The sequence below is a fragment of the Spermophilus citellus genome (genome assembly GCF_964194105.1).
Source record: "Spermophilus citellus genome assembly, chromosome: 15".
Classification (NCBI taxonomy): Eukaryota; Metazoa; Chordata; class Mammalia; order Rodentia; family Sciuridae; genus Spermophilus; species Spermophilus citellus.
Window position 1 is genome coordinate 20,177,848 of NC_138195.1, and position 16,867 is coordinate 20,194,714.

A 16,867-nucleotide genomic window follows, 5' to 3' on the forward strand; every position below is an offset into this window, starting at 1 on the left:
CTGCTTTTCTACATTTTCTGCATTGTGAAGGTATCTGGATTTCTACATTTGTGATATATTTATTTAGGATCTTGGGTTTTTCTCAGAGATTTGTGTGCACCTTTTGCATCCTCTTGACATTTTTGTTGCAAATATTTCTTCTAATTCCCTTTGAATTCTGATTTGTTAAACATACAATCTTTCTTTGTTTTTGCTGAAATCTCTTTTGATGGTTTCCTTTCATTTGTTGCCTCTGAGTTTGGATAGTCTCCCCAACTGCAGTTCACACACTGCAGAATCTAATAATAGTTCCATTTCCTCTCTTTTTTTCTTGGATTTAATTCTTTAGCTCTTTCATGTAAAATGGAAGTTTCTTGAACATTATTTATATGAACTTATGCCGCCATTCTCCGGGCTTTCAGTAGGCTAAAAAGGACTCTCTTTGTCATTACCACTTTCTTTCAAAACAGTACGACTGCACCAAACTAAATTTAGTTCTAATTCATAGTTCAACCATGAGACCTCTTACAGACACTGAGTCATCACAGTGACATAGGATAGATGATTTTTCCCTCAGAATTTCTCTCATTGAGCCAGCTTTCTTTGACCAAGAAAGCCCATCTCGTGATTAATTCAAAAGAAGAAAAGTTATCCCACATGTTGGGTCGGAACAGGTCTGTATTTTGTCTCTGACACAACAGAGCTGATGCCAGTCAAACCAAAAAGGATGGAAAACAGGCCAGGGAACTCCTTCTAAATTAGAGGGCTGTGCGATTAGAGAGAAGTGCTATTTGCCAGAGCTCTGTTGAGCAGGGCTGTTTCTCTGGCTCCAACAAGGGTGAGGCAGGAGGTGGCGCGTGCAGGGTTCTTGTAAGATGCACAGACAGTTCCTGCCTGGTCACCCCTCAGGGGTCTCCATCCTGCAAAGGCTCAGCACCTCTGCTCAGTGACTTCTGGTGGCTGGACAAAGGGCAGAGGGGCTGCACTGGAGCCTCTTCCACTCTAACTAGAGAGTGATTCGGGACAACTCACTTATTTCCCTAGAGATCCACACACCAATCTATAAAATGGGTCACCAACCCCTGCTAACGATCCACAGGGTTATGATGAGAATCAGATGAGATGGTGTGGTCTAAGCAAGATCAGGAATGCAATGGATAAATAGCAACAAATTCAGTAGTATTTCACAGTGCCCATGTTCTAGCCCTGAGGGAAGTTTCAACTTGAACCTTGATCAGAAAACTCTCTGCTGAGTACAGCTTGCCCTTCCCCTGAGGAACACCCTCCACAGGCACAGCAGTGCTGAACAATAGCAATGCAGGACACTCCTGTTAGGCAATGAGGGGAGAGAGGCTGCAACCCTGGACAGACTGCTGACCCAGGACATCAGGCAAAGCAGCTGTTAAAGTTTGGATATGGAACGTCCTTCAAAGGCTCGCGTGTTGAAGGCTTGGTCCCTGAGGCTGCAGTGTTCAGAGGTGGGGCTTTTGGGAAGTGATAGGATCATGAGGGCTGTGACCTAATCAGAGGATTAATCTATTGATGGATTCATAATTCTCATTATTGAGAGGTGGGGGAAACCGTAGGAGGTGGGGCTTAGTTGGAGGAAGTGGGTCATTCAGGCAGGCCCTGGCAGGATAAATCCTGTGCCCAGGTCTTCCTAGTTCTGTCTCTCACTCTGCTTCTTGGTTGCCATGAACTGCGTAGCCTTCCTCCACTTCTTTCTACCAAGGTTCAGCCTTATCTCAGGCCCACAGCAATGGAGTCAGCTGACCATGAACTGAAACTTCTGAAACCATCAGCCAAAATAAATCTTTCCTCCTTTAAGTAATTCATATCAGGTATTTTGATCAGATCAAAGAAAAGCTGACTAACACAGCGGGTGACCTGGATTTTGCAAGGCAATGAACAAATTCGGAATAACCACTTTTTGCAAAAAAAAAAAAAAAAAAAGTTAAAAATGGTAATAGCTATGTTTGTGTCTATCCTGTGCAAGTCAGTGTGGAAAGAGCTTGGCATTCATAATATCCAGTACTCCCAGATGAGAAAATTAGACCTCAGAGAGTTCCAGACCCTTTCCAAAGGACACTGACTAGACAGCACATGTGGGATTCAATCCAGGTTGGCCTACTTTATGGGCCTTGAAGCTAGTACCCTTGGACCCAGTCCAGACAACACAGAACCAGAAAACTGGGACAGGAAGATAAGTCAGTTGATAAAGATCCACTGCTCTGGCTTAAACTAATTCCCTGGAGAGAAGATCCTGGAAGGTGACATTGAAATTTCAGTGTACTTTAAATTTGTATTAAATTCAGGCACTGCAGCTGATGAAACCCCTTCCCTGGTGGAAGAAGGAAGGGAAAACCCAAGTGCTGGGATCTTGGGGGCCAGAGATGTGCCCAAGATGAAGGACCATCCCTTGAAGCAGGGGAGTATGTTTCTGCAGATTGTCTGGATAAGTGATGTCTGCCACCAAAATGGTATGCATGGTAGGCCGCCATATGGAAATTCTGTGTCTCCTCTAGAGCTAGGAGTATTCAGGAGAAGAGAGACGAATAAAAATTTAAAATTTAAAAAAAAAAACACTATATACTAAACTGATTCTATCAAAGAACATAATTACAACTGAGACTCAGCCTCACCTACTTCCATAATTGTAAGATCAAAGCACACTCAGGCTGCACTACAGATGAGTCCCTCTGATGACCCTTGGCCATCAAATGGCCATTCTTATACAGAGAGTGGCCTGGGATATGCTAGAGGTGCAGCTAACCTTGCAAGCTAAGGTGCTCTCATCCAGCCAACCATGCATGCCTCAGACACCAGGTGCTTCCTTTGGACCAGGGCCATCTTTGTGCCTGGCACATATGAATTATGAATCCAAATGTTCCCTTGACATCTATCGAATCTCATTTCTTGTTTAATAAGTATGTACTTCTTATCCCTGGGTACAGAGTTGCTTGTTGTATGCTCCAAAGGGATTTATGACCTGAACTGAGGTATGAGGTAGATAGATAGGGACAAAGGCCCCAACCCAGAAAACCCTTAACAAGTGGGACTATGGAAGCCATGTTGGCTCTGGTCTTGCTAACACCATCCTGGGCCTGCAGAGCTCTTGCTCCACACTGTCTTTGGCAGGCGTTTCTTAAGTTGATCTATGTCACCCCTCAGAAATGTCCACATGTTTCCTTTCTTCCTACTTGCATTTTTTGGCTCTGACAAGGCAATGCCTGACCTAAATCACTAGAGAGATACATCCATTTCTTTTCGAGCAGCTCTATGGCCTCTTTTCTAAGTTTCCATGCAGGATCAACACCTCATAACCTTGTACCTAAAAAGTTAAGTGTAGAATCTTGAAGGAAGATTGCTGACCTCTACAGCTATGTCACTATGAAACTTACTGTCATTTTAAAAATAATAATAAACAATACTAATAACTACAGGTACCTCCCTCCCCAATGTCAACTGCCACAAAAAGGCCAAGGATTCATATATACAGGGCAAGTTTCCTGAACCTGACATCTCACCAGAGGCTTTTTGAACTTGTTCCGGGGGTGTCTCCTGCCACTAAAATACCCAAGATCAATGGTACCACATGCCAGAGCTGCTTAGGAGTTATATAATTTCACTTTCAAGATGAGTGAATGGCCCACTTCATCACAGTGACTCCATTGGGATGGGGTAAGCACATAGAGGGTATCACCTATCGTTTTCTTATCAATGACAAAATCATCATCGTTATGTGGAATCTTCTCTCTCAATGTCTGAGTGGAGAATGGGGCAGGGCAGTATTCCCTGGAGCTAAGCCAGAGCCAGCTTCTGTCCTAAGACCTTCCAACATGCATATTCTGACAATATCAGAATAAAACCTGCTCCTTTGTGAGGTGGTTGCCGCGGTATATCTGGGTTCACAGCCACCCTATAACCATTCACAATAAGTAGGTCATGTCACATAAGAAGTTCACTGCTAGAGCCACACACTAGGTAGTTGTATCACTGCCACCAAGGGAAGCTCTTCCTTTGCAGTCCCTTCCAGCTTTGTGAATTCTGCCACAGAGGCTTGGCCAGGCGGGTATTTTCATTTGACCTTAAAACTTCTGAACACTAACCAGTAAGATCAGAAAATGTTTTGTTAATATGTAGGGAGGCCCTATAGAGTCCTGGTCTCAGGTCATAACATTAATGGGATGGTGTCTTCATCATCTGCCCCACTCAGGATTGAGAGCACTTGTTTGGGTAGGATTGACCCCTTCCCCCAGCTTGGCACAACCTAACTCTAGCTGTAGTGCTTGATCCAGGCTGCTCTAATAGAGGGGAGGTCAGAGTTGTGTTTGCTGGTTAGGAAGAGAGACAGTGGGTTATTGAAGGCCACAAGTGAATGTATGTGGCTCTGTTCCCTTCCAGCCTGGCCTGAGGACAAAAGGCTACTTGGAGTTAGTACCAACCAGAAAAAGGGCCACCACCCCAATCACCCTGGGTCGCTCTGGATTGAGCTGCCCTCAGACACTGTACCATGCCCAGTTAGGTGAGCCACAAATCCCTTTCTAGGTTACACCATCTTGGCTTTTGTCATCTGGAGTGAAAAGATTCCTAAATGACAAAATGCTCCATTTATCTAATAGTTGGCAGTTTTATTCATGCTGTAGGTCTGCAGAGACTAATTTGTACCTTGTAGGGTATTTAGGAGGATTAGAAAGAAATCCCCTGAAATACAGGACATGGGTACACTACAAGCAATTGTGAGGAAACAGCCCATGATCCCTGCCATCTCATCAAACCTTCATAGTGACCCTGAGCACGACGGACAATGGGCACATCTGTGCTATTTTGTAGAGGCTTAAACATTCTCAGAGAGGTTGAATGACTGGCTCAAGGTCACAAATCTGCCAGGTAGCACAGCTCGACCTGATAATGAGGCTGCCCAAACCCAGATGTTATGCACTTCACATTGTGCCAGTGTAGAGAACCAATCTCAAAGGCCTGTCCTGCCCCCTTCTACTCCTACCTGAGAGGCTGTGGAAACAGGATGACAGATCAGTGCTGGGGTGGGAGTACACGACTGAGAAATATGGCCATCAGGGGCGCAGGAGAGAGGCAGGCGGTGAGACACACACGTCTTCCATCCCTTCCCTCAACACCCTGCTTGCTCTGGTGAATGTGGACAGAGGAGGGTCTGCAGCATTCATGAACATTAAAAACCCAGCAGAGGGCTGGGGTTGTGGCTTAGTGGTAGCATGTGTGAGGCACTGGGTTTGATCCTCAGCACCACATAAAAATAAATAAATAAATAAAGGTATTGTGTACAACTATATATATATATATATATATATATATATATATATATATATATATATATATATACATATTAAAAAAAAACAGGAGAGAATAATGGACAGTGATAGGGCCACAGCCTAGGTCTATTTAGTTCCGTTGTCCTTGGAGACACAAGGTCCTCCCTCAGAAAATATCTCTGAGGATGCAAAATGGTCTGCCCCAGACCTGTATCCCAGGATAGCCCTTGCACAAGCTGCTTACACTGGAATCCGTGGTCACAGGAAGGCCACTGCCTGCAGCAGATTTTGCATGCCCAACTTGATGCCTTCGTGAGACATTGGATTTCTCAGGTGGCTTCGGGGTCAGTGCAGCCAATCCTAATCGACCTTCACTATGCCTCTCTCACTTCTCCTTCCGCTGCCCGACTTTCCCTAGCATCTGTTCTTGTTACTAGTGTGAATGCCGACTTCTGAAGCACTCACAGTGAATTCCAAGCTTCTGAGCAAGTCTGGGATAGCGTGTTTTCCCTGGAGCCAGGCAGCCTGGGCTGGCATCCTGTGAGCTGTGCTGCTCACAGGTGAGGAGGCCTCAGCACACCGTCATTTGTTGTTGTTTTTTGTTGTTGTTGTTGTTTGTTTGTTTGTTTTTTCTTTTTATCAATTTCTCATCTGGCAAATGGGGACCATGACAGCCCTCACCTAAGGGATTGTTGCTAGGAGTGAAAACAGTGCGTGTCCCATGATTTGTGTGGTTTCCAGGACATGGCGATCAATGACAGCACAGCTTGGTTGTGGTTATGATTGCCATCCTTGGTGCTGCCCAGCCACCCTCTTGATGCTCTGTCCTGCATCTACACACCTTCCAAATCTCATGACCAGGATCCTCTACTCCCCAGGCTTTCACCCCTAGGATACTCTCTCTTCCCCCAGACGCCCAGCCCTGTTCATCCAGAACACCCTCACTTATCCTTCAGAGTTGGCCCAAATACCCCACCCCCAAAGGCCTTACCCGCCCCCCCCCCAACCACTGTGGACAGTTGCAACAGCTCCTGGGCATGCCCAATATGAGAGCTACCTCAGTTGTATTTTACTGGGCTTCCCATTAAACAGGGACTTCAAGAGCATAGACTGTATGTTATTTCATCTTTGCTCTGTGGCTTTGTAACCTGAATCAGAAGAATTCCTCAATAATCACTGACTTATAATAGAACCATTTGCAAGGAACTCACTCCTTCCTAGAGATACTCAAAGCACTTTATACAGACCAACTCATCTAACCCTCCCAACACTGTGTGCTAGGTCTATTATTGTCCCCATTTTTCAGAGCCAAAGGCACACAGCAATCAGTGGCAGAGCTTGACTTTGAATAAAGGCATATTGGCCCCTCAGCCTTAATCTTCCAAGAAAATTGCCTTGCACAGAAGGAATAAATGTCCTGTCACCCTGTGACTAACCAGTATTATAAAAAAGAAGCAAGCACTTGCATATCTAAGATCAGAGCACCCATCTTTAGATTCTCTTTTAAATCACACTTCTGTCTTCATTCTGAGATCTTGGACATGTCACTTATTAATTAAATCCCATACTTCCATTTTCTGGGGATGCTTAAAAATCTCTGATGATTCAGAGAAGACTGAAAAATGCTTCAAATTAAGCTCACAAGCCATGATAGAACAGTTCCTGCAATTTATCCTGCATATAAATAGCCCAAACCCCTATCTATCCATGAGAAAGAGTAAGTACCAAAAAACACAGAGAAAGCGGGAGGGAACTCCAGTTGAAGCTGCTGTCAGCACGTGCAACCTAGTGCCTACTACTTTTTATCTATCATTTGCAAACACTTTATTGTCTTAAATACAGGAAGTATATTGGCTGGGGATTGCCTTTCCTGTGCTCCCAAGCTACCCTTCCAACAACCTGCTTGACCTGCAGGGTGAAAGGTGTCACAGCTCTTTGCAACTGGTAGGATTTCATTTTAAATCTGATGATCCAAGACATTGGGGGACAGGGTCATACTTACTCGCTGAGCTGCTCTCAGAGCTCTTTTCCCCAGGGAGGGCGTGTTGGAAACCTGGCAGAACTCAGAGATATTCCCTCCGCTCTGCTATGTCTGCATCCTCAGCACACATGGCCATGGGAAAGGAAGTTTCCCAACCCTGAAGGTCAGGGCTGTCCCTCCCAGAGCATGGCAACTTGTGACCTCAGGGATAATACACATTCACATTGAGCCTTGTTTTCTCTCCTCTTTGGAAAACTCTTAGTAAATCATGGAATTTCCTAGAGTCACTTGGAGAGGCCCCTTTTTCCTGTGACCACAGTCTCCTCAGTACCAGCATGTAGCCTCTTCCTGAGGGTCCCTCCTCTGCCTGGGGGTTTCCATTCCTAGCATCTTGCCCTGGTTCTGTGCTTTCTGCCCATACCCACTTAGGACAAAGTGGTCAGAGGATGGAGAAGGACAGAGCTCAAGACTCCAGAGGCCCAGCTGCCCATGGCAGCAGCAATGACCAAGCCAACTGATGAGACTCCAGGACCTGGGGGCCCCAGTCATGATGGGGACAGGAAAAGTTGTCTGGGCTGCAGAGGTGAGGCATATTCAGGCCAAAGACAAGATGTGAAGGTGAGAACTGACCTGTTCACTATCGGGGCACTGTAGCAGGAGCTCAGGGCTGCACTAAGTGATTTAGGCCTAAAGTTGTAGTTAGGAAGATGCTCATTCCCAGGTTCCAGAGGTAGATCTAGGGTTTGTCCAACAGGAGGCACACCCGTGAATCAGGCACCCCACCTTCCTCCCTGGCAGTGCCAGCATGGCTGGCAGAGAAGCAGAGGTAGCATTTGAGCAGGACTCTGTGATCCTCTCTGACCTCCGTGTTAGAGTCTAGAAGCCAATGAATTGAAGGTCTGGTTGCCAGCCTGTGGCACCTTTAAGGGGTAGAGGTGTGGACCAAAGCTAGGTCATTAAGGGTGTGCCCCTGCTGGGGGATCACGGGACCCTCGTCTCTACCTGACTCTCTCTTAGCTTCCCTCCACCAGGAGGTGAGCAGCTTTGCTCCACCACATAACATAGGCCAAAAAACAACAGAGCCAACAGACCATGGACTAAAACCTCTGAAATCATGAACCAAAATAAACCTTTCCTCCTTTTAAGGTGGTTTTTAAGGTATTTTGACACAGCAACGGAAGTCTAACATACTCAGGTACCCCAGTGCTGGGGATAAACCAAACTCTACCAACCTCCAGACTAAGATGACACTCTGCTTCTCAGTTTAGTCTCAGTTCAACCCGGCAGGGGTAGGGGGAGGCCAGGGAGGGGAAGAAGGAGGGACCAATCAGCATAAGTCGCAGGCTAATTAGACACAAGCATGGCAGGAAGCAAACACTGAGTAATGATGGCCTGCCAGCTGCTCTGGAGCCTCTGACTGCCCAGCCATATCCTCCCCCAAGAATGAAATGACAATGTCACCCTAGTTCTTGGGGCTTTGTGGGGAAGCATGCTTTTAAAAAAGAAACAGCTTTATTGAGGTATAATTGATGTACTGTAAACTTTACTGTTGAATGTAAAATTCAACAGTTTTTAAAGGATCTCTAAAGTCATGTAATGGTCAGTCACTAAGGTTAAGTTTCAGGATGTTACAATCACCCAGAATGTTGCCCATTTTAAATTAATCTCCACTTCTAACCATCAGCCATAGGTGATTATTAATCTACTTTCTATCTCTATAAATTTACCTTTTCTAGGCATTTTACTAACATGGAATCATACGATATGTTCGGTTTTTTTTTTTTTTTTTTTTTTTGCATCTAGCTTCTTTCCCTTAGTAGTGTTTTGACACTAGCCTATATCTGAAGTCTGTTTCATTACCAGGCAGTATTTCATTGGGTAGAAAAGCTAAATTTTGTTTACTTATTCACCAGTTGATGGACATATTTGGATTGTCTCCAGTTTCTGGTTATTATGAATAAAGAAACTATGAACATCTACATATAGGTCTTTGTGTGGACAGATTCTCTCAAGTGGAATTGCTGGCCATATGTTAAATTGTATGTCTTAAGAAACTACCAGACTATTTTTCCAAGTGACTGTACCCTTTCACATTCTCGCCAGCAACATACAAGGATTCAGTTTCTCCACATCCCTGTCAGCACCGACATCGTCTGCTTTTGGATTACAGCCTTCTTGTCAGTTTGCAGTGGTATCACATGGTGGTTTACATTTGCATTTCCTTAATGCCTGATGATATTGAACATATTTTAATGTACTTATTAGCTACTTGTATATCTTATTTACAGAAATATCTATTCAAATCTCTTTTGTCCATTTGTAATCACATCATCTTATTATTGAGTTGTAAGAGCTCTTTATATATTTTGTCAACAAATTCCTTAACAGTTACCTGATTTGCAAGTATTTTCTTTCATTTAGTGGCTTATCCTTTAATTTAAAAATGTAATTACAAAGGTTTTCAATTATTTTTAATTAATTTTGAGGACAATAAGAGATAAGGGTCTCAGTTAATAATTTTGTCTTTGAATATCTATGAATCTAACACTATTGTCTTGGCTTTGTATCAAAATTCAATTGACCATAAATGTAAGGATTTATTTCTAGACTCTCAGTTATGATCTCTGTACCTATATTTGATCTCTGTACCAATAATCTCTGTACCTATATTTGCAAAAATCCCTAAATGTCTTGATTACTATAGCATTAGAATGAGAAGAAATGTAAATCCTCTTTGTTCTTTTTCAAAATTTACATATATAATTGAGAATCAGTTTGTCAATTTCAACAAAAAAGTATGTGGTTTAATTTCTACATATTTAGATATTTCCCTGATGTTATTTTGTTAATGATTCTTAGTTTGATTCCACTGTAGTCAAAGAACCACTTCATGATTTCAATTATTTTAAATATTTTGAGGTTTATTTTATAGCTCAGCATATGGTCTATTTAATGTTCCCTGGGGGTTGGGGGAAAAGTATGTTCTTCCATAGTCAGTGTTTTATGTCAGCCAGGTCCTGTTGGTTGGCTGCATTGTTCAGATCTTCATCATCCTTGCTGATTTTCTGTCTATAGCAGATCTATCAGATGTTGAAAGGATACTTAGGGTACTCAGGTTCCTAGGCAGAACTGGATTTATCTATTTTTTTTCCAGCTCTTTCAGGTTTTGCTTTAATTTTGTGGTCTTTTGTATGATGTGCTACACATTTAGGAACTTTGTATTTCTGGCTGATTGATCATTTTATCATTTAATGCCCCTCTTGGCCTCAGGAAGCTTAATTTGCTCTTACGTCTATTTTATCAGGTATAGTGTATCCACCCTGATGTTTTTGTTGTTGTTTATGTGGAATATATTTTTCTCTTCTTTTTTTCCAATCTACCTATGTCACTTTATATGAAATGAATTTCTTAGAAACAGAGTATAGTTGGATCACACGTTTTTATCAACTCTGCCACTCTCTGTGATTTGATTGGTATATTTAGACAATATGTATATACACACATATATGTGTATGTATATATGTATATACATATATGTGTGTGTGTGTATTTTTGTTTTGTTTGTTTTTTGTTTTTGGTACAGGGATTAAACTCAGGGCACTTAACCACTTAACCACTGAGCCACATCTCCAGTGCCACCTCCCCCTCTTTTTTTTTTTTTTTTTTGTATTTTATTTATAGACAAGGTCCCACTGCGTTGCTTAGCCCCTCATTAAGTTGCTGAAGCAGGCTTGGAACTCAAGATCCTTCTGCCTCAGCCCCCTGAGCCTCTAGGATTCCAAGCATGCAGCACTGCACCCAGCTCTATATGATTTAAATTGTATGTCTTAAGAAACTACCAGACTATTTTTCCAAGTGACTGTACCCTTTCACATTCTCGCCAGCAACATACAAGGATTCAGTTTCCTTGAGTCGGGTTTTGTTTTCACAATTATTTTAGTAGCTCGTTTGGTCATTACAATATACACATATGATTGACCAACATTGACTGGTACCAGTATCCATCACTGAGTGAAGTGTGGAGACTTCTTTTCTATTTGGGTCATTTTATCTTCCTCACTTTAAAATATCACTGTCATGAGTATGAGATAGTTTTGTAATTCTTGATTTAATCATTAAATATTATTTTAAAGCTCATGAGAATCCATAATAGACTCTTCTACTGTATGTACCAGCTCTTTCTGTCATTCCTTCTTCCTTCCTGATGCTCCCCAGTTTTTTTCTCAAAAAATTTTTTTCATCCTTATTTTATTTATTTTTTATTATTTTTTTAAAATTTTTTTATTAGTTGCTAGAAAGTCTGCTAGTTACAAATTATTTTGGTTGTTTGTGGCTGACTGTTCTGTTCTTTCAATATTTAAGAAATGCACCATTTATTTCTGGTCTGCAAGGATTCAGAGAATAAATGCACTGACATGCAAATCATCTTCTGCTGGCCTCTGCTGTGTCTCCACGTGGGTTATATCAGGTTTATCCTGCTTGGCACTCACTTAAATCCTGAAGTCTTTTCCTTTGCCACACTCGAGAAGTTTTCAGCCATTATTTCCCCCAATTCTCTTTTTACTCCACACTCTTCCTCCTCTAGTTCTGGAACTCCAGTGACATTCAGAATGTCAGGTCTTTTGTCCCCTAGGTCCTTGAGGACTGTACTTTGCTTGTTCTCCTTTAGTCTATTTTCTCTCTGTGATTCAGACAGTTGAACCCTACTGATCTGTCCTCCAGTTCACAGCTCTCCACTGACATCTCCACACTACCATTGTAAGGATTTTAAAATTCTCATTCAATAAGAATTTTATTTCTATTATTATATTTTTAAATCACACAATTTCCATTTTTAAATAATTTCTCTGTATTGGCTGAGCTTTTCTATTCTGCCATTTGTTTTAAGAGATGTTGTAATTTCCTATCACTTTTTGATGATGCCTTTAAAATCCTTGTCAGTTCAATACCAACCCCTGATTCATCTCTGTGTTGACCTAGTCAATGATCTTTTCTTGTTCAAGCCATCATGTTTGTGGTTTTCAGTGTGACGAGTGATTTGGGGAAGAATCCTATTGAGAGGTTCTGGGTTCTATTTAAATCTTGTATTTTTTTGCAGGCTGTCGCCCTGTTTAGGTTATCACACGATCTTGGCCAACTTCTGCAGGCCAAGAAGTTCATTTCACCTTCAGCGCCTTTACAATCTTATTTTAACCTGTTTGGATTATTTGGGGGCTGCCCAAGTGGGAGGGGGTTCCCTTGATGGAGCTGGATGTCTCTTGGTGGGTGGGGGAAGACTCGGGCCCATGGAGAAGAAGAAACTTCCTAGCTGGGCTTCTTATTGGGCCTGGGTTCCTCTTTCCAGTGCTTTCCTCCAGCCCTGATGTCATCTGGGGAGGGGAGTCTCAGGTCTATGGAAAGAAGAACCCCTATCTTGATGCTTATTGTTATTGGGAGGGGCTCCCAACCTGTGCCCCTTGCTGGGGTGTAGGGATCAGCTGAGCTTGTCAGAGAAATGCCCATTAGATACAGGGAAGGAATGAGCTTACCTGGGTGCTTTCTGTCACTAGGCTGGGAATAAAAAAAAAAAAATGGGTCTAGTCCCCTTCTTCTGTTGAATGGAGAAGATATAAGATTATAAGATGCTCTGCAACTTTGTAATTCCCCAGACCAGGGACCTTCTGACTACCTCCCCAAGTCCTCCTTGGGTTTTCTCTTGTTATTTCCAGAGTTTATAGATGTGCTTTCCAGAGAAGAGCAGGAAAAATTGACCTATGCTATCTTGTCTGGATTAGAAGCCCCCAAATTTTAAATGATATGAGTTTGCAAATATCTTCTCACAACTACCTATGAGGTGTGTCCCACCAGGTAAAAGTGGGGCAGAGATGACACTGGTCCAAGGACATTAGGAGCATCTGTGGTCAGAAGGTACCAACATGGTTTTGATCAACTGCGAGTCCCCTCCTAAACAGGGGTGCAGACCTGCACACTCCAAGCTTCCTCCAGCGTGCGGGTTGGGCCAGCATGAGTCGAATGCTATCTGGACCCTCCAGGGGAGATAATCAGATTGTGAAATCTTCCAACATGCAAACACATGCAGAACACACATCGTTAAAGGGCTTATTTATACACTTACATGTAGACCGCTAGGTAAAATAGATATTTAACTGGTTTCTTAGTCATAACAACAAAAAAAGTACAATAGCAGAGTTTCATTTGAAAAAAAGAAGAAAATATTCCTACCTGTTCTGAGGACATTTCACCAAATAATGTCTCACTGTGAAACAAAAAAGAAGAGAGAGGTAAATAATACACACACAAACACACACACACACACACACACACACACACACACACACACACATACTTCAGGAATTACCTGAAACGCAGGGACCCAAGCCTTGCTCAGGTCTCTATACTACACCAGCTTTCCTGAGATCGGATGAGACAGCTGGTCTCCACTTAAAAGCTCCTAATATGTGATAAAATGGGTGAGCATTCTCTGATTAATGCTCTTCTCAGACTCAAAAGAGGCCCTTGGGAAACCAGTCTTGGAGCAAGACATCCTTCTATAGCAGGTCTCTTTGGAGAAAACTAGATGATTCTGGCTGCAGAGGAAAAATAAGAATACCTAGGAACTTAATGAAACAAGGGTCAAATTCAAGGCCTATAACTGAATTTCCTCCACATAGAAGGAAAGTTGGAACAGCCAGGGGAATCCTGGGTTGTGTTGAAGGGTCACATCCATGGTCCTAGGGAATCACGCCTCCCTGTGTCTGTCCACACCTAGTATAATGCTGACTCTGGCTTGGCCACATGAGCTGCTTGGGCCAAGGGAACATCAGTCAATGGGTCCCAAGTGCAGAAGATCAATGGCCTTTGGCTGTGGAGTCTACTCTCTTGTTGCAGGGAACTCTTCTGATACCTCCTGAGGAAGTCTTGTCAGCCCACTAGAAGATGGGACAGCATGGAGCAGACATTGGTCATCCAAGCTGAGGTCCCAAAGTAACCTGCCCCGGCTGCTCCACTAGTAGATTGTTACTGGCCAAGTGTCTCCACTTAAGACCAGAAGAACTGCTCAGCTGGGCCCAGCCCAAATTGCTGACCTTCGGAACTGTGAGCAAATACAACACTTGCATGAAATTGTTAAATTTGGAGTAACCAATGCAGGTTTCATTGCTGGCTGGGAGACCTTCAGCTTCACAGATGTCTGTATAGCTTTATCTTGTCCAACTCCTGACCAGCACCCAGATTCTTCCTCCACTCCATTTACTGAGTAACTACTGAATGCTGGATAATTTATAGATGCAACAATAAGAGCAACCATGGCATGTATTAAATAATTCCCATATTTGTAGCACTATATCTAAGAGTATTTATATGGACCAGTGGTCTTCAGTCTAGGGTTTTCATACCCCAAATCACTCTCATGTAGGACAGTTTGAAGGAAACCAATTTCTGGATCTTCAACTTCCACGTTATTCTTTCAAGCAAAACAATGTGCCATTTACTTCAGATCTGTATTCTTTCCCTCCCCTGTCATGATGTCACTGTTTTCTATTTTATAAAACCAAGGCAAACTTTTCATTCGTCAAGATAATATTAGGAGACCTTCCCTAGGGGGAAATGCCAGTAGGCAAAAACAAGAGATGATGTCAGTGTTGAGAAAGTGAGTACCTCTCGACCAGGTAGCCAACCCTTCCACAAGACAGGGCTGCACATTTCCAATATTTTGCTTCCAATAAACATTGAGGAATATTATGTCAGATTCATTCCACTGTCTTTCCTATTCTTATTCCCCCTCTCTTCCCTTCATTTCCCTTTGTCTAGTCTACTGAACTTCTCTTCTTCCCCACCCCCTGCACCTCTTTTTTTTTTGGTGTGTGTGTGTGTGTGTGTGTGTGTGTGTGTGGTTTAGCTTCCACATAGCAGCACGATTCACAAGGGCTGTGCTATGGAGCCAACACAGGTGCTCTTCAGCAGATGAATGGATAAGTAAATTCGGTATATATACACAATGGAATATTACTCAGCCATAAAGAAAATGACTTTATGACATTCACAGTAAATGGATGATCTGGAGACCATCATGCTAAATGAAATAAGCTGATCCCAATATCCCAATATGAAGAATATGAACTTTCCAACAGTTAAAGCATGTTTATGTGTGTGCGCTCTCTCTCTCTCTCTCTCTCTCTCTCTCTCTCATTTATTTATTGGTACCAGGAATTGAACTCAAGGGCACTCAACCACTGAGCCATATCCCCAGCACTATTTTGTATTTTATTTAGATACAGGGTCTCACTGAATTACTTATTATCTCACTTTTGCTGAGGCTGGCTTTAAACTCAAAATACTCCTGTCTCAGCCTCCAGAGCCGCTGGGATTAAAAGATTGCACCACCACACTTGGCTTCTCTCTTTTCTAATAAATATTTTTTAAATAAATGGTCATAAATGATCATGGTAATTAACCACAAGACATTTAAGTCTAAAATACAGGTGTGACCATTTAATTTTAGGATGTTAGCATTTGCAGTGTTCTGGAAATCACATCCATTGCAATAATTCACATTTGTGATGAAAAGTTTTGATATCAACAAAAAAAAGATCAAGAGTTACTTAGTTTTGTGAATTATTTTAGAAACTATTCAGGCAAAAGTATTTGAAGACCACAATTTTATACTCTAATTTAATATTCACGATAAACTTATCTTCACTGCTGTGTTACAATGGAGGACACAGAAAGGTTAATGACCTCAACCAAGGTCACACACCTAATTATTCCCTCCAAAATTCATATGTTGAAGTCCTAAACCCTAGTATTTCAGACTGTGACTGTGACTATGTTTGTTTAAATTCCCTTTAAAGAGGAAATTCAGTTAAAATGAGGCCAATAGGATGTACCCTAATCCAACATTGAGAGCAGAGAATGGGAGAGCAGTGACTGAGATTGGGGGACATTGATGACCTCATGGATGTGGCAAACCTGCTTCCTAGAAGTGTTTCTATCCAAGGGTACAGGATGCCTTGCTGCTATGGTAATGCCCCACCTGAAGAGACTCTGTGCAAGAGTCTTATCAGCTCGACTTTGATCTCAGGCACATATGGGATAGAGGAATTCTCATGCTAGACAACCACAATGTTTCACCATCTCTGCTGCACCTGAGCCTGTCTGCTTAACAGTAACCTTAAACAATGGCCCTCCTTGAGCACTACACAAAGCTCCTGACATTGCACATTGCAACTGTGGCAAAGCTACATAGATGTTTCTAGTTCTGTAATTTACCGGAGTATAAAGAATAATGCTCACATAGTCTTTAACCTGATAATGAGATATATATATATATATATAAAGCTTGTTGGCATAACTCTTTAGATCTGCTTCTCCCTCAGAGAGCAGTGCTCCACCTGATCCCAGCTCTTTTCCTTCACAATCTGCATGTGTGAGTCTTTCTTTTCTAATCCCCCATCGCCCCTTGCCTGTACTGCGAGTTTGGTGGTGCAGGATGTGGCACAACATGACTGGTGACCTTATAAGAGGAGATCAAAAAACCCACACACTGAGGAGGACAACCATGTGAAGACAGGAAGAAGACACCACTGCAAGCCAAGGAGAGAGATCTCAGGAGAAACTA

At 42.5% G+C, this 16,867-nt stretch overlaps 1 protein-coding gene across 2 annotated transcripts in view; it reads right to left on the reverse strand.

Annotated features, from left to right (window-relative positions):
- The window catches only part of VSTM4 (V-set and transmembrane domain containing 4), a 101,979-nt gene that overhangs the window by 28,949 nt on the left and 56,163 nt on the right, over positions 1 to 16,867 (reverse strand). For both annotated transcript variants that reach the window (XM_081268834.1, XM_081268833.1), the window contains exon 5: positions 13,474 to 13,507. In XM_081268834.1, coding sequence (XP_081124960.1) covers positions 13,474 to 13,507 — 34 coding nt within the window. The remainder of the gene's footprint in view (positions 1 to 13,473; positions 13,508 to 16,867) is intronic.